This window comes from Epinephelus lanceolatus, chromosome 24 (assembly GCF_041903045.1).
Source record: "Epinephelus lanceolatus isolate andai-2023 chromosome 24, ASM4190304v1, whole genome shotgun sequence".
Classification (NCBI taxonomy): domain Eukaryota; kingdom Metazoa; phylum Chordata; class Actinopteri; order Perciformes; family Serranidae; genus Epinephelus; species Epinephelus lanceolatus.
Window position 1 is genome coordinate 15752576 of NC_135757.1, and position 24919 is coordinate 15777494.

At 39.8% G+C, this 24919-nt stretch overlaps 3 protein-coding genes and 1 non-coding gene across 5 annotated transcripts; 1 reads left to right on the top strand and 3 right to left on the bottom strand.

Moving 5' to 3' along the window:
- Positions 1 to 5186: 5186 nt before the first annotated feature.
- Positions 5187 to 8761, bottom strand: LOC117255896 (nectin-1-like). 2 transcript variants are annotated; one of them, XM_078165858.1, is made up of 7 exons: positions 8702 to 8761; positions 8090 to 8428; positions 7656 to 7991; positions 7455 to 7548; positions 7253 to 7315; positions 6915 to 7060; positions 5188 to 6396 (listed from the first exon to the last, which is right to left on the bottom strand). In XM_078165858.1, coding segments are annotated over exons 1-7 (1035 nt in total). In that variant the 5' UTR covers positions 8757 to 8761; the 3' UTR covers positions 5188 to 6394. The 2 variants fall into 2 exon arrangements, with proteins under 2 accessions (XP_033481022.2, XP_078021984.1); XM_033625131.2 differs by having other exon boundaries at positions 5187 to 7060.
- Positions 8762 to 10059: 1298 nt separating this feature from the next.
- On the bottom strand, positions 10060 to 12557 carry smim11 (small integral membrane protein 11). The gene is made up of 3 exons (XM_033623329.2): positions 12419 to 12557; positions 11298 to 11513; positions 10060 to 10886 (listed from the first exon to the last, which is right to left on the bottom strand). Exons 1-2 carry the CDS (start codon positions 12431 to 12433, stop codon positions 11325 to 11327), a joined length of 204 nt encoding a protein of 67 aa, XP_033479220.1. The 5' UTR covers positions 12434 to 12557; the 3' UTR covers positions 10060 to 10886; positions 11298 to 11324.
- A 629-nt stretch (positions 12558 to 13186) lies between these two features.
- trnas-cga (transfer RNA serine (anticodon CGA)) lies at positions 13187 to 13268 on the top strand. The gene has a single exon. It is a non-coding gene; the product is annotated as a tRNA-Ser (tRNA).
- A 1064-nt stretch (positions 13269 to 14332) lies between these two features.
- Positions 14333 to 23992, bottom strand: gpr180 (G protein-coupled receptor 180). The gene is made up of 10 exons (XM_033623112.2): positions 23765 to 23992; positions 21313 to 21456; positions 21100 to 21194; positions 19318 to 19423; positions 18788 to 18968; positions 18274 to 18323; positions 17255 to 17412; positions 16918 to 17115; positions 16746 to 16823; positions 14333 to 16576 (listed from the first exon to the last, which is right to left on the bottom strand). Exons 1-10 carry the CDS (start codon positions 23901 to 23903, stop codon positions 16421 to 16423), a joined length of 1305 nt encoding a protein of 434 aa, XP_033479003.1. The 5' UTR covers positions 23904 to 23992; the 3' UTR covers positions 14333 to 16420.
- Positions 23993 to 24919: the final 927 nt, after the last annotated feature.

Genomic DNA, 24919 nt, shown 5'->3' on the forward strand with positions numbered 1-24919 from the left:
CAATAAAATAAAAAATATAATATAATATAATGTAATATATATGTAAAAAATTCTATAATATTACATTATATTGTATAATGTAACATAATATATTAAGATAAGATAAGATAAGATCAGATAAGATATACTTTATTGATCCCCCAGGGGGGAAATTCAAGTATCACAGCAGCACAAGACAAAATCAAAGGACATTAAATAGAATAAGATTAAGAGACAAAGTGTTGAATGAAATAAAGTGACAGGTGGCAGATAAAGTGTCATATTGGACAGATGCAAAATAAGTCAATGCAGAGCTGGATGTTGCTTGTTGTACAGTCTGATGGCGGTGGGCACAAACAAGCGTCTGAATCGTTTAGTTCTGCTCCTGGGTGGGATAATCTGCTGGCTGAATGAGCTGCCCATCAGCCACAGCTCATTGTGCAGAAGGTGAGAAGGATTGTCCAGAATTGCACAGATTTAGTCCTTCACCCTCCTCTCAGCCACTGTCTCCAGACTGTCCAGGTCCAGTCCCACCACAGAGTGAGCTTTCCTCACAAGCTTGTTGAGCCTGTTGACCTCACCAGTCTCAACTCCACCCCACCAGCACACTACAGCAAAGAAGAGTGCACTGGCAACCATAGACTGGTAGAAGGTCTTGAGGAGCCCACTACAGATGCCAAACGATCTGAGTCTCTTCAGGAAGAACATCCTGCTCTGTCCTTTCCTATAGAGGGCATCTGTGTTATGAGTCCAGTCCAGTTTATTGTTGATGTGGACCCCAAGGTACTTGTACGAGTCCACCATCTCCACCTCCTCGCTCTGGATGGTGACTGGGGCAGGTTGCCTCTGGTTCCTCCGGTCGTCCACCACCACCTCCTTAGTCTTACTGATGTTGAGTTGAAGGTGGTTTCGGTTGCTCCACTCGACAAAGCTCTCAATCAGTCCCGTGTACTCCTCCTTGTCATCATTTCTGATGCATCCGACTATAGAGGAGTTGTCGGAAAACTTTTGGAGGTTGCAGGAACCAGAATTGAACCGGAAATCAGAGGTGTAGAGGGTGAAGAAGAATGGTGCCAGAACAGTTCCTTGGGGCACCCTGGTGTTACTTGACACCACCTCAGATATGCAGCCATCCGCCCAGACACAGTCCAGGTGAAGTTGCATATCCAGCAGCTTGTCTCTCAGGAGGCTGGGTTGAATACTGTTGAAGGTACTGGAAAAGTCAAAGAATATGACTCTCACAGTGCTTCCAGCACTCTCCAAGTGAGACAGGGCCTTGTGAGTGAGGAAGATGATGGCATCCTCCACACCAATGTGCTGCTGGTAAGCAAATTGCAGGGGGTCCAGGAAGGCAGAGAGCAGAGTCCTCAGGTGTTGGAGAACAAGCCTCTCAAGTGTCTTCATGACATGTGACGTTAGTGCCACCGGCCTGTAGTCAGTTGATGTATTGATTGATCAGGAACCGTTAACAGCAGCAAAACTAAATCCAAACATCTGTTTACAAACTATCACACAACTCATGCAGTATAACCCAAGTCTCCTATCCAGTTGTTTGCTCAGTGCATCCCACACACACGTGCATTTTTGCTCATAAAGAAAACCTGTTAGTATTGAAGTCTGGTATTGAAGTTAACTGATGAATTTTACTCTTTTTTAACTTCATTTTATGATTAAGGTTTATCAAGTCAACCACAAATATCTTTGCAGGTAGAAAAACATAAACTATTACTAGTTAAATAAAATGCATATACACAGTGATAGAAGATGTACTGCTACTCAGTTAGACCATTGCAATTCACTACCCTTGAGATACTTGACAAATATTTGAATCTTATCCTTATTAGGGGAACCATAACCTTTCTATGTACAATACATTCATCAGCTGCCTTATCTACATATCATATGTTGGTATGAAGCGGCCTGACTAGTGCGGCAGACCCTATGCACGTCGCCTACGCCATTGTGAGCATTTAAACTTGTGTGTGGTGTCTGTGTCACTCTGCAGTTACACCTTCAAAACACTGGTGAAGTTCAGTTGATTCAAAACACACCCAAAACACACATTAAACATGGCTTAATAGAGACAATTTCAAACACAAGTACACAAATTGGCTTCATTATAACTCACAGCATTCACAGACAAACACTTGAGTTAATCGTTTCCCCACAAATACAACATGCTAATGTTATTAGCACAAGCCTATGGCATTTTACATTGTATAAATTAGCCTCGCAACTAGTGGACATTTCCTCTACTCATATGAAGCCAGGGACAACAGCAACATTTAACAAAGGTAATGGTACGTAATTTGGCACCATTCAACTCACAAAGTTCACTGACAAAACAACTGTCTAATACAAAACACGTTTTCCAAACAAATACAAAATGCTGACGTTATTAGCACAAGTCTATTGCATTTTACATTGTATAAATTAGCCTAGCAGCTAGCAGAGATTTCCTCTGCTCATATGAAGCCAGGATAAATCACACACAGGACTTATGCTATTTTGTGGAGGCTTTATTGTCTTCACAATTTATTGTTTCTTATCTGTGAAATTAAGCTTTGTTTCCACTGAGGGAAATAGTTTCAGCTTACAAAAAAGACAGGAGGTCTGTGTTGCCACAACTTACAGCAAAGGCTCCATGTTGACGCAGAGTCTACGCCTAGTTGCAACGTCAGTTCAACGCAGAAGTAAGTACTGTGAGTAAGGGAGAAGCTAGGAGAGGGCAGTAAAAGAGAACTTATCAGACGGACACTGCAAAGAAGTCCACCGGTGCATCCAAACAGGTGACAGTTAGATTAAGAGTCCCTTCATTCCACCTCATCTGGGATCAGCACACTTCCTCAAGGAGCTTTGTTATCCAGAACGTTTACGTGGCCCAGACGATCCTTGATTTAACTACTGCTCACTCTACTTTTAATTTTATGTTTCTCCGTTTAAGGTTTTTGAGCAAAGAATGTCCATAACTGAAGTAAATTTTGATTCTCCTCTCCTTGAGCCACTCTAACTCCTCTCCATTCTCCTTCATGCAGCTTGTTGATGGATTTCCCCCTTCCCCCGCTCACAGGTGTGCCTAATTTATCTCCTGTCATTCCACCTTCCTCTCCTATCAGGATTGGAAAGGCTGTTCTCCTACCTGCTGGCCCCTAGGACAGCAGCTAGTGGGTTAGGTTCCCAGTTCCCCTCAAATGCATTAGAGAAACATTCAAGTATACTTTTCCAGTAAATAAACAATTCCTGACATGTCCAAAGAGAATGTCTTGATGTCCCATCTGCCTATTTGTATCGTCTACAAAGGGGGGAAACATCAGGGAAAGTCTAATGCAATCTGTCTTTGGAGTAGAACAGCCAATGCACTGTTTTAAATAGTATCACATTGCGTCTAGAGTTAACGGAGCATTTATGGTGGGGCTGTTAAGAAGGGCAAGAAGCAAAGAACACGCTCTAGTGATTGCCGTACTGGGCAGCCACTTGAGTCAGCTGCTGGGCCCTTTTCCCACCATGATACGATGCTTAAGTGAGCCGTCCAGTAGTAAACTTTAGAGTGTGGCAGGTCAAAACCACCCTCATCCTTTGATAAGGTGTGTTTTGGTGATTTGTACAAAGGGTGTGGTGAGCTAGTCCTGCTGTTTAAAATAAGACAGAGGGATGAAAGTTAGGATAGCTTGGAAAAGGAAGAGAGATTGTGGCAGAATTACCATTTTGACTGCATTTATTTTCCCAGCCAAAGAAACACAGATGTTTTATTTTCAGTTCAGTTTTAAATTGTAGGGTTTTCAACTCTTCTTTAGGTAAACTGAAGGAAAGCATGACCTCCAGTGGCCATGTTGTGCTTGTGCTGCTAAAAATCTGATACAGACATTCAATGAACTGCAAGAAATACATCACAAATTATGGCTGCTGCGCAGCAGTGGGTCGAATGCGGGCATTTTTAGGCAATTCTGAGCAACAAGCTGAAGAATTGGAAGACATTTAGGATTTTAGCAACACAATCTGCCTTTTGCATCAGCTGAGGCTTGAACTCACAACCTCTAAGAGACTAAGGATCAATTTCTATCTCACTGAGCTAATTAGTCAGTGAAAATTCATGTGTAGCTTCACAAATTGACTAAGCCAGACCTGCAGGTTTAGCAGCCATCCATGCATGGAAAAGCAGATTTCAAACCACTGTAAAAAATTCAGTTATTGAAACAAAAATCTGAAAATACTCATACTGCATCTAGACAGCATGGAGATGTTGGTAATTTGTTTGTAACAATGATTGATTTGCTCCATAAGTGAAAAACTGATGTTTAAAATTGCCATTTTTACATTGACTCCAATTGCTCACATTAGAGTAAAATTCAAAATGCTGTCAAAAATTCAGTTTTTGAGATAAAATTCTGAAATTTGCCACACATCATCTACCATGACTCTAGAATTTTGTAATTTTTTTCATGAACATTGAAGATTTATTTAGCAAGAATTTGCATGTATATGTTTACAGTACTGTTTACAGTCAAACATTTTGATGCACTGTAGGCTCAATTTTTTGATAAATCAAAAATCTGAGAAACATAGTTTTTGTAGGACAGTCTGAAGATGCTCTGTAGCAAGTTTGGTGTCAATTGAGCAAAAATTGTGGGAGGAGATAGGTTTAAGAAGTTTTACAGTTTTTGAAAAAAAAAAAAGAGTGATGAACTTCATAATTGTTAATAGGTTTAAGTGTACAAAAGTTTCTTCAGATGAAAGTTGTGAAGTTGTAGCACATATGGTTGATTTGTTATGAATTTTCAAAGTTTTGAACTTTAGACGCTTGCTGTAGCACCACAATCAGGATTATTGGCTTGACTTTACAGCTGAGGATATCTGGCATGAGACTGGACCTTTGTGCAAAGTTTGGTGAGTTTTCTCCAATGGGAAATATGATTTCCTTGGAAGAAGAAATAAGAAAGAAGAAGAATACCTAAGATTACAATAGTGCCCTGGCAGCTTAGCTGCCCGGACCCTAATTATTTGTACTTCCAGTATTGATTTTTAATCAATTGCCAGTTTATTTTCACAGCTCATCTGGCTCTAAATCCTCTTATAAATTGTGAGGGTTAAAAGTTTTTAAGACCTATTGAATCATTTTTAAGTTAAGTTTTTTCTTCATTAAGTTTCAGTGACTCTGTTGTACCCTTATTTTGTTAAATATTTTACCAAAGTAATAGTGCACATATTCAGTCCCCACAGTCCCTTTAATGAGTCATGATGCTGCTTATTAGACAAAATTAATTTAAATTTGATGTTTTAATGACACATTTTTAATTTCATTGAATGTACCTTTAACACAAGACTCCTCTGTAGAAGCTGGAAATAGCTGTGCTTCCAATTATTTTGTAATGCTGTTATAACAACAAAGCTCATTTCTGAAGAAAACAAAATTATTAGATCAAGATCGCAAGAAAACGGCATTTAAAAGTAATATTTGCAAGCATGGCTGTTCTTGACTTGCATAGTCCTCTGTAATTTAATCTTTATTATATTTCAGTTTACATGAAAAATAATCCATAAAGAAGCAGTTGTAAAATTACATATATATAGCAGTAGATTGGTTTAATTCACATTAAAGATGCTACAAAATATGTACATTAAAAAATATAAGGTATACAAACATTGACACCATAATTATTGTAAACAATCAACCGGAATCATTGGACCTCGTTTATGAAACAAATGTACAACAGAAAACTAAGCGTACAGCAATTTACACCCTAAATTCAGCATTCATAAATGTTGATGTGGGTGGATAGATAGATTGATAGACAAGATTATAATGCCCAAGGGAAATTAGGGTAGCCCAGTAGCTTTTTACATAAGAGCCGTTACTACAGTAGATATGCTTCTGATGGTCGTGCAAATTTAAGTAGCTGACAGGCAGGTGGAGGCCTCGGTCAGATCTCACATCAAGTCTCTATTCCTGTATGCAGTTTTAGTAGATCTTACTGAGGAAAACTGTTATTAGACTATATCCAGTGCAGTGTTTGTCACTTCATATTTCATATTAACGTATATATCAAGACTGAAATATAATGGATGTATGAATTAAATATTCCCACATCGAGTTCAGTTGTCCATTGAGTTGCTGACTGGAGTGATGATTTTCTTTTGGCGATTGTCTTTAGCTGCCATGTCAACACCTGATCATTCCTATGCTGTGATTGGCGAGATAAGAACGTTTCTTGAATTACAAGCAAACCCTATCATAAGATGATTTCTGTGTTTGGATTTGCGCTGGTTTGTATGATAGACTGATAAATGAGGGCCATTATCTTTTAACTGGGACAGACATGTTCTCTGTGTTGTAGTCAAACATTCATCTTATACATGATTTTAGGCTTTGAGGCAGTTTTGTCCAACTGTCTTCATTCAGGCACTACACTCTTAGGGGTCAATGGCTACGGTTACATGATGGCTTCTCATTCGGAATGAAATAAATCTGAATGAAATCATTCGGAATTAAAGTCTTTCCAGGTAGTTTACATGGGAAATATTCATTCCGAATGAGGGTTTACATGGGAGATCAGTTCAATCGCCTTTATTCAGGTCTGTGCAAGGTTTGGGGCAGGGAAGGTTTCTGATTGGATAGGGGGCGGGGCGGATGTTACGTGTTTACGTTTACCGGAAGAAAACACTGTAGTCCTCGCTCCGGATAACAAGATGCTTGACGACGCCATCGCGCCAGAAGGGCAAGGAAACGAGCATGCGCAGAAAGACCGGAATTAACTTAAAGAGGAATGAGTGTATACATGCACACAAAATTCTTTCATTCGGAATGACGAACAGAATAAACCACCCCCTTTAATCGGATTTAATTTTCAATCGGAATGACCGTTTTTCAATCGGAATGACCGTTTACATGACCACTTTTAATCGGAATGGCCTTTCATTCTGTGCATGTAAACGTACTGATTGTGTGTCAGTGAACTGCTGACTCAGTTGTCGCTGACACCCTGCTCTCAGAGATGATTCTTTTGGGGAGACATTTTCTTTCTTTTTCCCAGTGGACATCCGTTGCCGTACCTCGTTCTCTTGACTCAGTAAAGGTGTTCTGGGCCTTCAGATAAAACAAGGTATTAGTCGGTTTCCAAATCACTCTGAACAACAGTGATGACAAACATGCTGACTATGAATACATAATGGTCCATGAAGAGTACAGTGTATCATGGTTGACTTCACAAATATGTTAACACATTAGTTAGGGAGGTACAGATGAAAGCACAAATGAAAAATGAATAAAGTTTCTTACTCTTCAGTGTCTTTGGTTGTTTTTTGTGGTGTCTTGTTCTTCTCAGAGTCTCTGTGTGACAGACTGAAGGATTTAAGAAAAGTCAGTGCTGAACAAACATTTATTTGTGGGCTTTGTCTAAATAGATCTCAATGAATCATTATTATATTAAATGTGAGACACTGGTGTTACAACAAGACAGGTGTTAAAAGTTTATAATTACCAGTTGCGATGTTTTTGAATAAGCAGGCCGGCGATAATGATAGCAACACAAACAAAGGACATGACCACGACCAACACAATGATCAAAGTGACATCTGTGAGAAGAAAGGAAAATTAGTAACACTCAACATTCATAAAGCAACTACAGATCAAATGGTGAGACTGACATGAGACCACATAAAGGTTAGCTTAGTGAAATCACCTTTGTCAGACCCAGATTCCTCATTGGATCTTTGGAGGTGTTTCTCACCATCAGCAGACAACAGTGTGACCTCAGGAATCATGGTAAACACCTCTATCTGAGGACCAGAGAGCACTTGCACTGCACATCCAACCTGTGTGCTGTTGCCATGGAGACGAGGCAGCACGGCTGTAGCGGTGACAGTGACTGTAGCGTTGGTGTTGGTGACACTGGTAGAGTTGTAGTGAAGGACAGTCAGTCTTACTGTGGGAGCAGGTCGACCTGTGGCCGAGCAGGACACAACTACCTCTTCAGGAGAGTTTGATTCTCTGACATGTAGAACGGGTTCATGCAGCTCTGCACACACCACACATTTAAAAACATCACATCAAGTTTTTACAGGACAGACTTTAAGGATGATGGAGATGTCTTTAATAACACTGTAAGGTTCTTACCATAGAGTTGGAGGCATGTTCTAGCTATGAAAGCTCCGTGAGGGTAGGTGCTGTACAGACACCGATAGCATCCTTCATCTTCCTCTGTCACCCTCCTGATAACTATGGAACAGTTCAGCAGTCCAGCATCTTTAAACTCCACCTTATCCTGAAAACCATCATTCACTTTCTGACCAAAGTATTTGTTGTAAGACGCAAGATTTTTCCCCCCCTCAGGTAAAACTTTCTGCCATGACACTTGAAGAACATCCTTAGGTTGCATCAGCTGACAGTTTAAAAGAGCCTCTTCTCCCACTGCTGCCATCACAGTCTGCTGAGTCTCTATCACAGCTGCTAGACCTGCAGGGAAGAAATGAACTGACAGTTATGAGGGGAAACAACTGTGTGTCTCTGATCTCTACTGGCTGCTCAGCATTGTGACTTGTAATTCAATAAGCAACTACAAGTCAGTGATTAAATCTGACAAGCTAGCTAAATAGAAAGCACCCTAATATTAATGCTATTAACTGAACAGTGTCATCACGTGTGAATGCAGTTTAATCTATTCAAAACAAATAGACTTAAAACCAACCAATAAGTGTAATATTATGTAATATTATTTATATTTCCTACCTTTTTGACAGAGCCCCGACACAAAAAGGAGACACAGGACTGCACCGTTAGCCATGTTGTTGCTAAAGGAGCGGTTAAAATTCAAAGCTGCAGGTGAGGAAGTCGGTTAAACCATTATCTCTGTGCGTGGGTTTCACTATAACAATTACGATGTAAGGTGATCTCTGGAATACGTAAACGCCTGTAAGTATTTCACTTATCGTTTAATGAAATGTCGAATGAAGTAGTGACTTTGTCAATTATGCTATTTTGCTCTGAAACCCTGTAGTAACAGCGCGTGACGTCTTACGGTCTCCCTTCTTTTTACCGCACAGTGGAACAGTCCAGTCCAAATCAGTTGAAGAGACACTCACATAGTTTCGTTTTCTTACACCATTATTATCAGTGTCAGAGAGGACTCACCAAGTGTGTACAAGTGTTAAATTATATCTTCTTAGATCTTGTTTAACCGTATAATACAATAAAGTAATTGCAGATAATCATTAAAAATCCTGTATATGAAAAATAACGGAAGAACAAAATGTTTGCTGCAAATTGCGGGAAGAATAAAACAAACATTTATTTCAAATACACAAAAATTAACAAAGACAAAACAAAGACAGCTTCAGGAGAGTTTGATTCTCTGAGATATAGATACAAAGGTTCCTGACAGAAAACGACATGCAATAGTTAAGAGAGTTAAACACAAAGACTCAAAGATTCAGTTACACTTAGACAGTAGTTTGACCTGGGTCCAGGTAGGAAAACTCGACTGCCGCGCTCTGATTTGTACATGGGCTAGACCATTATGTCCAAGCGTGGGAGTCACTATAAAATACGGTGTAAAACGTGATCCCTGCAGTACATATACGGCGATATATAACTCACCTATTGATTCAGCTTAACAGAAAATAAATTACTGACTTCGCCAGCAATGTCATGTTGCTCGGAAAACAGCACGTGACGTCTTAATGTCTCCTATTGCACTGCGCAGTGGTACGGTCCATTGCAAGAGTCTCACAATACTTGTGTGTGGTAACAACCACACACAGTACTTGGATAGGAGACAGCAAGTGGTATCAACTTTTTTACCACAAACTTGACTGGAAACAGAGCTTTGAAAAACAGGGCAAACATGTCAAAACAGAGGAGTATACAGGATGAAAAATTACTTTATTTACCAATAAATATATAAAATAGACCGGTAGACTTGAGTCGGAGTATAAACTGCCATAGACACCAGTGTGGTAGACAGATCATATAGTAAAAACACTATCAAAAATATGAATAAATAGATAGAAGAAAATTAAGTTAACAAAATGAGGAAGTAGGGTTACTTTCCAGGCCCAATTCCCTTTAAAGGACACAACACAGCATAGTTACCGACACAGATCTAGTTTAATTACAACACTGCAGATTTTCATTTTGAGAAGTAGCAGCCTTCGGACAACTATTAAACAGAGCCTATTCTGGCACAAAAATGTATAAATTCATTAAATTTCACGTGTATTTTTGATTTTACCCCGTCAAACTTTCAAGGACTCGTGGAAACCCTGGTTTAGTTATATCTGGACTGCACACACAATGCTGGAACATATTATGGCTGACAGAGAAGACTCAACGTGACCCCGCTGTGGCTTCGAAACAAGGAAGCAAAAGGTGTTACATACTTCCAGGAATTCTGGGAAATAAAAGCAGAACAACATCGTAGCACGTGGGACAAACTATTTAATATAAATTACAAAAGTTTGGCACAAAGTTGGCTCACAATTTACAAGGAATATTACAGAATAAATACAGATGAAATGCAGATTTGACAAGCTTTGATCCTACACTATCCAGTATACAAAGTGGAGCTCATTCAAGTGTCGAGACAGATAGAGAAGAGTATACACAATGCAGAGGATGAGGCCCAGAAAGGAGTGGATGTTTGGGAAAAACTATGTTGATGCTGAGCCTGCTGTGGTTCTTTTATGTCCGTTGAAAAGACACAACAGTCCCTTATCTCAGTCTCACTGCAGTGAGACCACGTGGTTTCTGATGTAATTTCATTTTATAAAAACCCTGTTCAGTCAAACATTTACATGATATATAAAACTGGTACCAGAACCACAAACACTTCGTGAAGCACAGGATGGTCCTCCTGCTGCTGAGAGTCACACATGTGGAGACAGCGGCTTGTTGCTCAGGTCAGTAACATGTTTCCCTGGAGAGAGAGAATATAACAAAGTGAGATGGATCACAATCAGTAACCGGTCTATATGACATATTTACTTCATGTGGTTATGACCTCTTTGAAAATGACCACCATGACTGAAAAAAGCTGCACTATCAATTTATGAATAATCTACAAAGTGTTGGTGTCCCCTGGGTGCAACAGTGTGTGGTAAATACTTAATTGGTGTAGTTGGCTATGTGACTAAAAAGCCAGCCGTACAGTCACCAGTTTGCAGTTTTGCTAAGTACGATAAAAAGTAAAATAAATAAAATATCTCCAATATAATCAGATGTTTCAAGCCGCTCTGTATAACAGTATAATGAATGAATCACTACTGGCTGTAAAACAGCTGATTACTTAAGCATCCCTGTATGTTTATGGCGTGGTACAGTGCAGTACCTGTGTACAGCTGCCTCTCTCCTCTGCTCAGTCCTCCTTCTTGTTGTCTATGAGCTCCTGTGTCTGCTGGGCGAGCCTCCTCTTCTCAGCCTGCTGCTTCTTCAGGGCCTCATCAGCTTTCTTACTCTGGTAGATCTTCACCCCGGCGAACGCCAAACACAGCAGCAGTGTCTTCAGGGCTAGGATGTACAGGAGGATGGGGACGTTATCCAAAGCCTGAGGATAGGCAGAGTTTATGTTTGAGGAATACTATGCCTTTTTCTGCTTCCAGACAACTTATAGAGAGCAAAGCACATTTCTTCCAAACATAAGAATTTTACCAATGTTTGCAGAAAAAAAGAGCTACTTTATGTCCATAGGAAGTGAAAGAAGAAAAAGACAGCTCTGGAACATTCAGGCATCCTGAAGCTGTTTCTCCCCCGCCCCCTTCCCTCTTATCCACCAGTGGCCTCAGCTGTTCAAGCAGGAGGTGGGAGTTAATTTGGTCACAGTGAGAGGGGGAGATGTGTGAAAGAGAGAAGCAGCTGCAAACCATGTGCATTCTGGGATTGCAGTGGTACAGTTTTTGTCGCCCAGACCTCGTTCAAAAAAGTGACAATTTTTAAATTGCAACATATACTGACCGAAGTTGGTAACGCATGATAGATTTCACGATTTGCTCCTAATCATTACAGAACAGAGACTAATTCGGCATACACACAAGCCATCAATACGAACACGTTTAATTTATTTTTTACCTTTTACAACTGCATCAGCCGTTAATCTCAATTTAATCATAAGGTTAGTCTTGACGTATTTCCAAGCGGACTATCGCAAAATTTTCCCATTTATATTTGCCTAAAATTCACGGCTACTCTAACAACAGAGCCAAATTACGGGACAGAGAGACAGCATGAAAGGCATACACAAAAACTTCTATTTTATTATATAACCAATTTGTGACAGTTGTGGCAGATAACGCGAGACACACAAACTCACTCAGCTGTAGCAACGTTAGCATTATGCTAGTGACAGTTGAGACAACCTAAGCGTTATTAGAGAACCACATGCGAAACAGCTTTTACACTAATAACAAATCATGCATAATGTATCTATAAAATGATAAATTAGAATTTATTTACCTTCCAGTTAATCATTATGGCGCCTGTAGTGTAGAAGTTTGTCCTTCACTTTGACAGCTAGAGAGGTTTTAATGCTTTCTGAAGAAGGCGGGGCTTGCAGTGACCGACCAATTGAAATGCAGGCTCTGTTGAACGTAAGTAGTGCTGCGTTCAGCAACGGATGGACTCAAATATTTTAGTTTAGGAACTTCAAGTGATGATCCACCATTGTGGCATTAACATATATATGCAGTTCGCGGTGATAGATATGAATTTAAGTATGAAAAAATTCTTGAACTGTATTGTTATTATTGTAAAACTAGTTTTCAATGTTTCTTAGTTAATTGTATTGCGTATTTTTGTTATAGTTTGCATTCCCATTACACATGAAGGCATCATTTCTCTTGAAGGACTCGTATGTTGTTGAAAGTTCGAGACGCGGATGGAAGATGCTGTCATTAGGCTCGTTAAAAGGTTGTTTTAAATATTGGAGCTTTGGATCCTTTTGGCTCATATTCACCCCGATGCACGTCCTCGACTCACCTACTCGGACATTGCATATCATTTCCGTTTTGGACTGACTGCGTACACTTTGGTAAAAGGGATAACAGAGTACGAACCTCTCAAGATGGCGCTCCCGTCCCATACGGCGCGATGCATATTCAAATTCTTGATTAAACAATGTATAATAATAATAATAATAATAACAACAACAGTGTATATATAACGATTCTTTATTTGTCCTTTACCATAGTTAAATTCAAAGTCGAAACATAGTAGGCATGCGTAGTCACGGTGGCCGAGAGGTTAAGGCGTTGGACTCGAAATCCAATGGGGTTTCCCCGCACAGGTTCGAATCCTGTTCGTGACGAATTTTCGTTTCTTTTTACATTGAATATTTTATTACTTTGATGGGCAGATGATGAGACAACAGGCACACAGAACGCCCCAACACGAGTTTTAAATAGCAGCAAGACACTCAGCCTATATAGATGTTTAGCTTCATCCTTTTTTTTGGTTGTTTTTTTTTTATATATCTGTCAGTGGTTTTGTCTCAAGTGGTTGTTTTCTGTCTCTTTGTAGTCATTTTGGGGCTCTTTGTGGTTGTTTTAAGTTTCTTTGTGGTCATGTGTCTCTGTCGTCATTTTGAGGTTCTTTGTAGTTGTTTTGTGTCTTAGTGGTTATTTTGTGTCTCTTTGCAGCCATTTGGGGGCTCTTTGTAGCTGCTTTATGTGTCTTGGTGGTCATTTTGTGTTTTCTTTGTAGCTATTTTGAGGCTCTTTGTTGTTGTTTTGTGTCTAAGTGGTTATTTTGTGTCTCTTTGTAGTCATTTTGAGACTCTTTGTAGTTACTTACATCTCTAAGTAGTCATTTTGTGTTCCTTGGTAGTTCTTAAGCTCCTACCATCATGTGTCATATATACTACCCCATTAACATGGACCTTGTGGGGGATAATCTTAGTGTATAAATATTTTTATTGCACACACACAAAAAAGTGGTCAATCTTGTGATGTTGTCTGTCAAAGAAATGTACTATCAGGAAGTGGATGGGTACCCTCAAAATGTATTTGCACATAATGAAACAGACGTGAAACTATCTGATTACAATAATAATAATATATAATATATTAACATTCAGCTTTTGAAATTACAAATCAATATATTTCATATTTTAATTTCAAAGAGGTTAATTCAGCAGAAATAAATTCAGGTACATGTTTTGTTTTCAAAGTAAAAAAAAAAAAAAAAAATCAATGTTATGAATTCAATGGTGTTTACATTTCAATATTAAGTATTCAGTGGTTGTGTCTTGTGCCTCTTTTTTGCCTCCATAGTTTAAGTAAACAGCCCCATGACTCTGGTGTATATTCTAATAATGAAACCAGCATAACATCATGAAGAACATTAGCCAGAAGACAAGCATTTAAGATTAGCTACGTTATTTCAAAATGTATTTTATTACATTTGCTTTATTACAGCTGTAATGATCACAGATCCCAAATTTCCACAGGCTGGGTTGTATAGAAAATAAATACATGTGACATATGGACACTGGAGTGTGAATACTGCAAAAATAAAAAATGGAATGACTGGACAGAACTTGTTTTCCTGTTTTTAAAACAAATATAACCTGAACCGTATCCATGTGAAACAATCTGAGGACTAAATGTTGTTCCAAATATTTTGTTGTTTCCCAAGTAGACAAGGAGTGTCATAGTGTCGAATAAAATAGACAGTACAGTGCATACAGTACATACTGCCCAGATAACACACCTACATTCACTTTAAAGAAATAAATACACAACGAATAATAAATATGTCACCTATTACGTCAGCTGTCAGAAGTGGAATTTTATTTTCTTCTGTATGTCAGTCCTAAATGAACCCGCAGGTCTGTTCCCACCGGGCTGTAAGTGTGTAATCAGGAATATCATTGGCCCAGGCAGAGCGCTCCAGCTCAGGGTGCAGTGAATGGAAAATAAAACATTAAAAAAAGATGTCATGCAGTGTGTCTCCAGCTACATGAAGTTCATATGATTTCAAGGTTTCACATGCTGTCAGCTCGTAAACTCATGTCAAGCGTAAAGAAATAAAGGGAGCACACACTGATTTTTTGGCTCACTTTGCATGTGCAAACACAGAAGCGCACTCATCCTTTGTATTTCGGAGACTTTACCTGTTGACATACTGTAACCACCTCCACACTTCCATCTGTCCCTCCCTCAGTACATCCATCTGTAAGTCCATCCAGTTCACTCTCCACCTCCATCTGTTCATCCAGAGTAACATATCAATCTTACCACATACTGATCCATCAATCAACGCATGTTAATTTGCTCTCTTATTGTAAATAAATCCTGTGAAAAGACCAGAGCCTACAGTGTTTCAAGAGGCAAAGTCCCTCCTGTTTTAATGGACCACCATGAGAACTTATTTTGGAGAAAATGTAGTGTAATTAAAGGTAAGAGACTCTGTTTAAACTGTGCATTTGAGACCAAATGTGTATCCATCCACAGCTGAAAGTAGTCCCAAACAAATGCAGCATTTACTCCAGTTTAACTAACATTTACAAAAAACTACAGTGCCCAGCTGTTGGAAATTACTGAGCTGATTCTGAAAATGAAAATATATATTTCTGACATGTTGGACTTGTAGTTGAGAGGTCAGAAAGTACTGAGTTGCTGCTGAAGATTTACCTCTTCAGGTGAGGTGAGGGTGATTGTTGTGTTTGTCTTTTCATGGGATTTGTTGGCAATAAGAAAAACACAGAATAACAACAGCCTTACTGAAATCTGACTTACAAGCTCTCTCTTTGGCGATCTGATCCAAGTTTCATTGAATGACTAGAACCCTTCCTGCATCCCTAACACCACAGCTAATCAGTGGTGTAACGCTTCCCTGTGCTTTGTATTTTCCCTTATAGTAATAGTGACTGAAGCCAAGAGCACAAAGACGCACATTTGTGTCCTTGCAGAGAAGTTTCCTCGGATGCAACAAACCCCTCTGATCTGATCCTGATCCTGGGCCGTGTCCTTGAGGTCCAAACAATTATCTCTCCGCGACACTGATGATGAGTCAGTGTTTGCAATGTGCAGATGCATCCTAAAATCCTGAATCTTGGCAATCCAGCTTCATCATGCGTGTTTTGTTCTGAAATTGTACTTTGGCTGTTAGTTCTGACATCCAGCGTGTCACAGAAAGCCTGGCGTCCTGCTTTAAATATCTCTCCTCCTGCTCAGTAATGTCAATGTTGGTTCTAGAGGTAGGGTGTTACTGTAAATATCTTCCTCTGGTCGTTTAGTGACCCGAGCTGTAGTTCCCTGTTGACTTGCTTGCTAGTGGCTACTACTTGTCTCCCAGGAAACAGTAACAGTAAAGGAGAACAGTCCCTGCAGTGTTACAGCACTTCCTGTCTTCGTGCTCAGGAGGTCTCCCACCTCGCACACAGTGGCAGGTAGCGGGAGTGAAGCCTCCGTGTCACAGTGTGCTCTCCCTGGATTGTGTGTGTGACAGTGGATGCGCTCAGTAGCGCCCTCTGTGGTTCGTCCTGGACATGGTGAGCGGCAGAGACACAGCGGAGAGAGAGGAGACCTCCCAGTAGAGAGAACGAGACAGGAAGAGTTGGTAGAGGATCACCATGGAGATGGACTGGCAGAGGATCACGCCGATAGTCACCACCTACAGAGAGAGAGAGAGAGTTAAGGCCCTGACACACCAAACCGACACCAAAGAACTTGTGGCAACACAGGCAAACTACATTGCTTCAAGCTCATTTTCCCCTACCTGAAAACTCCAGCTCAGACTTAATAAGTTACACTTCAAATGTGGTTTGTTAGTGTGTTCAAACCTTCTCCCTCTGGTGCTCGTTGAAGATGACCGACATGAGGAAGAGGACGGGATGGCAGAGGAACCACAGGAAGCATCCCTGCAGAACACAAGGAACACCACATGACCACCTGAGGAACTGTAGGTGAGTATCTGTGTGCCTTGAGGGTACATTAGTGTGCTGTGTATGTTACCTTAGCGAAGCAGAGGTAGAAGTCTCTCTTCAGGGTGCTCCTCTCGGTGGAGATGATCTGGTAGAGGACAGAGGCCAGCAGGAGGGCCAGGCCCACTCTCAGAGCCATGAGGAGGAGACCTGCCAGACTCTGCTGGGCGTGGTAGCTGTGATGTTGACTCTCTGTCTCGGAGTACTGCTCCCACAGCAGCAACACGCCCTGAAAATGACACCGTGTCACTGTCAGTATCTTTTAGTATGCAGGATAACTTCAACCTGAACCATATCTCACCACATTTCATTTACATTCAAATTCACTATCACCCTGAAGTATTAGTTTTCAGTGTAATCCTGCGTACCTGTATAACAACTCCACCTACAGCGACAGCCGTGGATGCCGGAGACTGTTCCCACTGTAGAGGTCTGGACTGAGGCTTCCTGCCCCGGCTCAGAGTCCAGCCCATGCACAGACTCAGTAACATGTACAGCATGGACACCTGGGACACCATATCCCAGACTGCACAGGGAACAAAAATGTAATTAACAAATTAATTTCTTGTCTGTTTACAAATTAGAGAATCTAATGCCTTCAAGGGACTGTTTGTTATTTATGTGACGGGATGGGGGTGGTGAAAAAATGGGGGAGGCGTGTCAAATGATTTTTTAAGCACTGGGGAGGAACTTATGTTTTTAATTTTGGACATACAACTTTAAATTGTAGTATTTTGTATTTATTTAAGTACCCTCTGAACCCCAAAACACACAGCCAGGTTTGAAAGGCAATTTTTCTTTAAAAAAAAAATGTAAAAATAGGGGCGGCCTCTAGTTCAGCAAGTAGTGTGTCAACCCGCAGCCCTTCGTGAGTGTCATCCCCATTCTCCCTCCCCCTTTCCTGTCACTCTCTAGCTGCACTGTAATAAAGGCAATAAAAGCTCAAAAATAATCTTTAAAAAAAATCACCAAAATGACACCATTTATCATCGCTAAAAACTGTAAAAAACAGAAATTATCTTTGGATTTCCACATTTCTTACAGTTCTTGAACGCATCATGTGTAAGGAACGCCTATGCAGCAACGCCATCCTGCTGTGTAAACATGGTGGGCACCCTTCGATCTCCCCCCAGCTTTACCTGGCAAGTAAGCAGCTTCAGTTTAAGCAGCAAAACCCCTTTAGCATTGTAAAGTATCTTAGCAACGCGTGCTGTGCTGACAATGCTAATGGAGCTATTAGTAACACAGTTAACAATGCTAAAGGGTGTTTGTGGCTCAAGCTTCTGGGGAGACTGGAGGGTGGGCACAGTGTTGAGGGTGGGCACAGTCCCTAACTGAATCAAGCTTCAGAAGTAGATATAAATACGGATGGAGAGAGACAACGTACACTCTGCCAGGCTGCCCATCAGAGGAATACCAGTACCATCTCTGGAATACCTGCGGAGCACAAGAGGAGGGAACGGGAGACAATAGAGTGCGATAGTTATATATATAACAAGAGGAGAAAGAAAAGAAACAAAACAACAATGTTAATCGCAAAGCTCAAAGGCTCCTTGCTTAAAAAACTATATGTGGAATTGGTAAGAAATTTGTTAATAAGTATAATAAGGGGAAAATGAAGAAAGCTGCTCTCCACTTCACCTAAATCCTGTATATACTAGATCAAAACCGCCCATCATGCATGATTGTTTCCTAAAAAGAGGCTGCCTTGATGGGTGTGAATGCTCCAGTCATGTGCAAGATGAAATACAAGTTTGAAAAGAACCTAATTTTGCTGCACAAATGTGCATTTATTTCTAATTCTGTTAATTTTTCTTGTGATACACTGGAATGTTACCTCTTTGGGACTAAAAGCTATTAAATTGAAAAGGAAATCTTATATCTTTATTTGCAGATTCTACCTGGCCAGGTGGATGTAGTTGCAGAGAGCGGAGCAGGCCTGTAACGCCAGCGCCGTGGTCAGCACTTTGAGGACGGTGTGCATGGGACCTCCTTTCCTCAGAGCCTGGTACAGAGGCTGGATGTAGATGCAGCAGGCGATGAAGTAGGCCAGCAGCAGCAGGAAGTAGAAACTGTGAAGACCTGGGACAGAGAGAGAGAGAATAAGATGAGTCAAGAGGAAACATTTTGTCCCACATAAATGATGCAGATCTCTCAGGACTGGTCTCTACATCTTGAACAAATCATAACCTCTTGTTATAATGTCACATGTGAGCAGCATGAGAGATTTGACAGCATGTGTATGCACTTTCTTCCCTTTAAATATTTAACACAAACATCTTTTTTAACAGCACCACACAAGCATAAAGCAGTGGTTTTGGATGACTCTATTTAGACTGAAAAAAGGGTCGATATGGTTTGTCAAACAAAAATCAGGGCTTGGGATTCCCCACTTTAATATATCAAAATAAAAAACGTCCTTATTTCTGACCTGCCTCCTCCGCGCTGAAGTGCTCCAGAGGATTCCCAGCTGAGTCAGGGTTAAACAGCAAGATGGTAAAACTGAGATCAGCATGAGCAGGAATCACTGCACTTTCCTGCAGAGACAGACAGGAAATAGAGAAGGAAAGCTTTAAGTAACAAATTACTGCTCTTAGTACCAATATAAGTACTGAAAATGGATAAAGATTATTAAGGAATTTCATACATTCTGAACCCTGACATTAATATTACTACTGCTGGTATAAGCGTGGGTGTTTGTTGTTATTTTTCCAGCTCAGTTTTGTTAAGTGTATTTATTTATTTGGAGTTTTCACACTGGCAGTGACGTTGTTATGTGCTACATGTGTACTGTATATTTAGTTACTCAAGTAACTTGCAGTCAGAGCTCCACAACTTTGGACTGACGTGCCTGAGAAGATCAGGGCAAATTCTGTCTCAACTTTTAAATCACTTCTGAAAACCTAGTCTGAATTTGCCTTTATTTTAACAGCTTTATTATCGCGTGTTTTGCTGTTGTGTGTTTTCTGTTTTTACTGCTTTTATCTTATTTTATTTGCTTTGTCTTTTATTCAGTTTTGTAAAGCACTTCGTAACCATGTTTTGAAAGATGCTACATAAATAAAGTTTATAATTCTCATATCAAAAACACACTAACGGTGCATAAGCGCATGGGTTGCAATAGCTAATTTCACTACCAACACAAAGCTGAGGCTCAACAGATTCCAAAGGTATGTGTTTAATCACTATACACAAATTTCACTGACCTGGCAGCTGAGGAAGAGCAAAAATATACTTCACTTAATACAGCTATAGCCATAAATTATGTCTTATTTTCGCTGTTTTTGTAAATGAAAGTTGTCTGATCTGACCACATAAATCCATTACTGCTTGAATAATAAGACTGTAGGCTATTTTAAGTCTATTTCTGGTGTATATTCCAACTTCTCTATCCCTTGCATGGGAAATGACCCTTAGAAAGCTCATCTCTTCAGCTCATTTCATGGTCTATGTCTCCATCTAGTGGCTGAATCATGGTACAACATTAACTCTTGTATTAAAGCTGTGGTTGGTAACTTTCATTAAAAACTGTCACTATAACTGTCACTATAGTCACACAGCTATAAGTGAGACAATAAACTCTAGATGACGTCAAGGTGAGGTGGTTTCTGGCAAGTAGCAGACACACACAAGCCTGTGACGACGTAACTATGTTAAGGAGCACTTGAGCAACACTTCAACACGTCTTGACATGTACGTGAAATTAAATGAGTTTTGTAATTACCAGAGAAAATTTCAAATGGCACAAACTGTACTCAAATGAACCCAAATGGCCAACATGGAGATCCTGCTGTAACATGCTTCTACTAAAACCTCTCTAAATGTTCTCTGCTTTACTTCATCAGCATCAGTCTTGTTTAGTCTACTGTTCAGATGTTGTGATATGGTTCGTCTGAGGTTTTGGGCTGCAACTGCGTAATGCCAAAGAGATATTCACTCTACAAGCGTAAGGTTTTGTTTGGCAGAAATCTTTCATTTCACAATTTCTGACATTTTATTGGCAAAACAATTACTGAAAAAATAATGGGCACCTTAATCGATGATAAAATAATAATCAGTTGCAGCCCTGATCTGGTCACATTCATACATTTGTACACAGCGGCTGTTACAACCTGAGTCACCTCCTCCATTTGTTCTAAACTTTGGTATTCAACTCAGATTTTATGTCCATGTATGTGTTTGTTAAGGTGGGGTTACCAATGTTTGAAGTTACCTGACATGTATATCTGTCAGCATACAGGGCCCGCCACGATGTAGGAGAGAACTGACGAGGGATCGTCTGGTTGTGTTCGTCTTGACTGAGAGAAACTGAAGCAGGAGGACAAAAAGGACAAACACAGTGGTGTGAGGTGACAGTGTGGATGGATATCAAGGATAAAAATCAATACAGCTGCATCACACCCATCGTATCAATGCTGGTTCTTACTGGAGAACTCAGCTTTAGCGAGCCTCTCAGAGCAGCTGAGGTTGTCCAGCGTGGAGTCCATATCCTGATACAGCAGCAGCCTGGACTCCTTCTCAGCAGCCAGAGCAGAGTTGTCCAGCCTGCACACCAACAGACCATTATCACCTATAAAGAGACAGAGATGGGACAAGGGTCGGACACGTCTTCATTTATTAGATTTCTATCAGTTAATCGCAGCAAAATAAAAATGGTCTCACATGCTCCACTATTTTTTAACCCACCCACCACTAAATATCCACCCAGCTGGAGGCAGCCAGACAATCTACCCATGGACAGATTACTGAACGGGCCTATCAGGGCACAGGCCTCAGGCACAAAGTGTCTGGAGTCCCCCTTGCCTTCACCTGCAAACTGTCACTTGACGAGACAAGACTCGAATTGACCACAAAAAGACACAAAATGACTACAGGAGATGCAAAACATCAAGAAAGCCACACAAGATGACTACAGAGAGGTGTAAAACAGCTAAAAAAGGCACAGAGAGACTCAAATGACTATGAAAAAGGCAAAACATCCACAAAGAGACTCAAAATGACTACAACGAGACACAAAGCTACTACTAAGGGACTCAAAATGACTACAAAGATACACATAGCTACTACTAAGGGACTCAAAATGACGACAAAGACACACATAGCTACTGCTAAGGGACTCAAAATGACGACAAAGTGACACATAGCTACTACTAAGGGACTCAAAATGACTACAAAGATAAACATAGCTACTACTAAGGGACCCAAAATGACTACAAAGAGACATAGCTACTACTAAGGGACTCAAAATGACGACAAAGAGACACATAGCTACTGCTAAGGGACTCAAAATGACTACAAAGAGACACATAGCTACTACTAAGGGACTCAAAATGACTACAAAGAGACACATAGCTACTACTAAGGGACTCAAAATGACTACAAAGATAAACATAGCTACTACTAAGGGACTCAAAATGACTACAAAGAGACACATAGCTAATACTAAGGGACTCAAAATGACTACAAAGATAAACATAGCTACTACTAAGGGACTCAAAATGACTACAAAGAGACACATAGCCAATACTAAGGGACTCAAAATGACTACAAAGAGACACATAGCTAATACTAAGGGACTCAAAATGACTACAAAGATAAACATAGCTACTACTAAGGGACTCAAAATGACTACAAAGATACACATAGCTACTACTAAGGGACTCAAAATGACTACAAAGATAAACATAGCTACTACTAAGGGACTCAAAATGATGACAAAGATACACAAAGCTACTACTAAGGGACTCAAAATGAAGACAAAGAGACACATAGCTACTACCAAGGGACTCAAAGTGACTACAAAAATAAACATAGCTACTACCAAGGGACCCAAAATGACTACAAAGAGACATAGCTACTACTAAGGGACTCAAAATGACGACAAAGAGACACATAGCTACTGCTAAGGGACTCAAAATGACTACAAAGAGACACATAGCTTCTACTAAGGGACTCAAAATGACTACAAAGATGAACATAGCTACTACTAAGGGACTCAAAATGACTACAAAGAGACACATAGCTACTACTAAGGGACTCAAAATGACTACAAAGATAAACATAGCTACTACTACTAAGGGACTCAAAATGACAACAAAGATACACAAAGCTACTACTAAGAGACTCAAAATGACAACAAAGAGACACATACCTACTACTAAGAGACTTGAAATGGCCACTAAGATACATAAAACACCTACAAAGAGGCTCTAAATGACCACAAAGAGTCACACAACTACAAAGAGATGCAAAACTACAACAAAAAGAAGCTAAATAACTATAAAGTCTGTGTGTCGTGCTCTTATGTGGTGCCTTCTGCAGGTCTGTGCCCAGGAACAAGTTGGTTCATGATCCACCTATGACCCTATCAGCTCAGTGGGATCCAGCTAACCTCTGACCTCACTCTTGGACCTTTGGTGGGTGTTGGAAGGGCAGCAGAAAGTCCAGATTATTGGATGAGGTAGGAGAAGACTTGTATTGGTTGAGCAGGCTGATTTACAATGTGTAACTTGTCTTGAAGCAAATAACTGAATGAAGACACCCTGATTCAGAAAATGCTCAAAATAAAAATAATAACTGCTGATGCTGGAAGAGATTGCTGTGATTTTAAAGTGGCACAAATACGGAAACAGAGGATGGACAAACTCAGGTTATTGAAAGTGATATAATCAGATAAAGTAGTGATGACACCCTAGTTACACCCATTGATGAGCCAGTGGCAAATAAAACAAGAGCCAAAAGAGAAAATAAAACAGAAACAATAGAGTAAAATGACTCAAAACACAACTGTTACGCCATGCTAAAAATTAACAGTGACTATGAGCTAGCCCAGTGAGTGCCTGAATGACACGTTAGCATCATTACATCAGTGTCGTTACCTTGGTACATGAATTTAGTGATGAACTGGCCATTCTGCTGTCTCGCCGCTTCGCTCTTAAAACGTCCCGTCACAGTTTTCCCCAAAGCCTCAGAACCGAGCAGCACTGCGGCGACAAGTGTGGCTAATAAATACGACATTTTCCCCCGCTGCAGTTTGACGTTACCGACAAATAAACGTTTGCTACTGGATTCAATGATCCACGAAGCCAGAAGTAAACCAGCTACGTCAAGCTGTTCAAAGTTAGCAGAGACGAGACCGGAAGTTAGGTGTTTCTGCACTCACATAAGAGCTCACTTTGGAAAATAAAAGATGTTTAAGTGCATTGATTAATTAAAAAAAAAAAAGATGATTGGGAGGGTTTGTATATTTTAATTAATTTTAATAATAATTTGTAAAGCTGAAAAATTCTGTGGGCTTGGTTATCACTTAATTATAAATTCGAAATCCAGCGATAACACCATCTTTGTTGCCATATTTCCCTCAAAACAATGAGAAAATATCATAAACATAAATAACATTACTAGGGTTGGGGGGAAAAATCGATACAGCATAGTATCGCAATATTTTTGTGTGTCAGTATCATATCATACACAGTTGTTGTTGTTGTTGTTTTTTTAACTATATCAATTATTAATATTACAAATACAAATTAAAGGTAGCCTACTAGAATAATATAATCAATTGCCTTTTCAGACCACTGGACACATTTTGCTGCACAAAATAAAAATCTTGAAGTGAAATGGACAGATGAACAGATCCTTCGTGGACATAATTACAGTTGAAAATCGGTAATTATTAAATAAATAAATAATGCTTGCCTCATATTGTATACGGAATCTCTGCATCCTATTAAGTAAAATAAAATAATAAAACAGAAAAGAAAAGATTTATGGTGTACAGAGTGACGTCAAAACATCAACTCACCCTTGCAAATGTAATAAACTAGTAAATAAACTTTAAAAAGCACCTATTCTTCGATAATAAATACATTTTTAACAAATGTTAACAAATAATTTTATTTTGAACATATAATCCGGAAGTTCCATATGTATTGTAGCTCACTTTACACTGTTGCCATGCCAAATCGGCAATATTGACAGTTTAACTGATTTAAAATTCACCCAATCAAACAGCGCACATTTCTTGCCGTCAC

What these genes read in the sequence shown, in the direction of transcription:
- gpr180 (XM_033623112.2), bottom strand. Translation starts at nt 23,903, where the DNA reads ATGTCGTATTTATTAGCCACACTTGTCGCCGCAGTGCTGCTCGGTTCT. An exon ending in CGCTAAAGCTGAGTTCTCCA is followed by an intron (nt 21,195 to 21,312) that starts GTAAGAACCAGC and finishes CTCCTGCTTCAG; the next exon opens with TTTCTCTCAGTCAAGACGAA. An exon ending in TAGGTGGAGTTGTTATACAG is followed by an intron (nt 17,116 to 17,254) that starts GTACGCAGGATT and finishes TGTCATTTTCAG; the next exon opens with GGCGTGTTGCTGCTGTGGGA.
- LOC117255896 (XM_033625131.2), bottom strand. Translation starts at nt 8,756, where the DNA reads ATGGCTAACGGTGCAGTCCTGTGTCTCCTTTTTGTGTCGGGGCTCTGT. An exon ending in AACATGCCTCCAACTCTATG is followed by an intron (nt 7,992 to 8,089) that starts GTAAGAACCTTA and finishes TGGTGTGTGCAG; the next exon opens with AGCTGCATGAACCCGTTCTA. An exon ending in GGAATCTGGGTCTGACAAAG is followed by an intron (nt 7,549 to 7,655) that starts GTGATTTCACTA and finishes TTCTTCTCACAG; the next exon opens with ATGTCACTTTGATCATTGTG.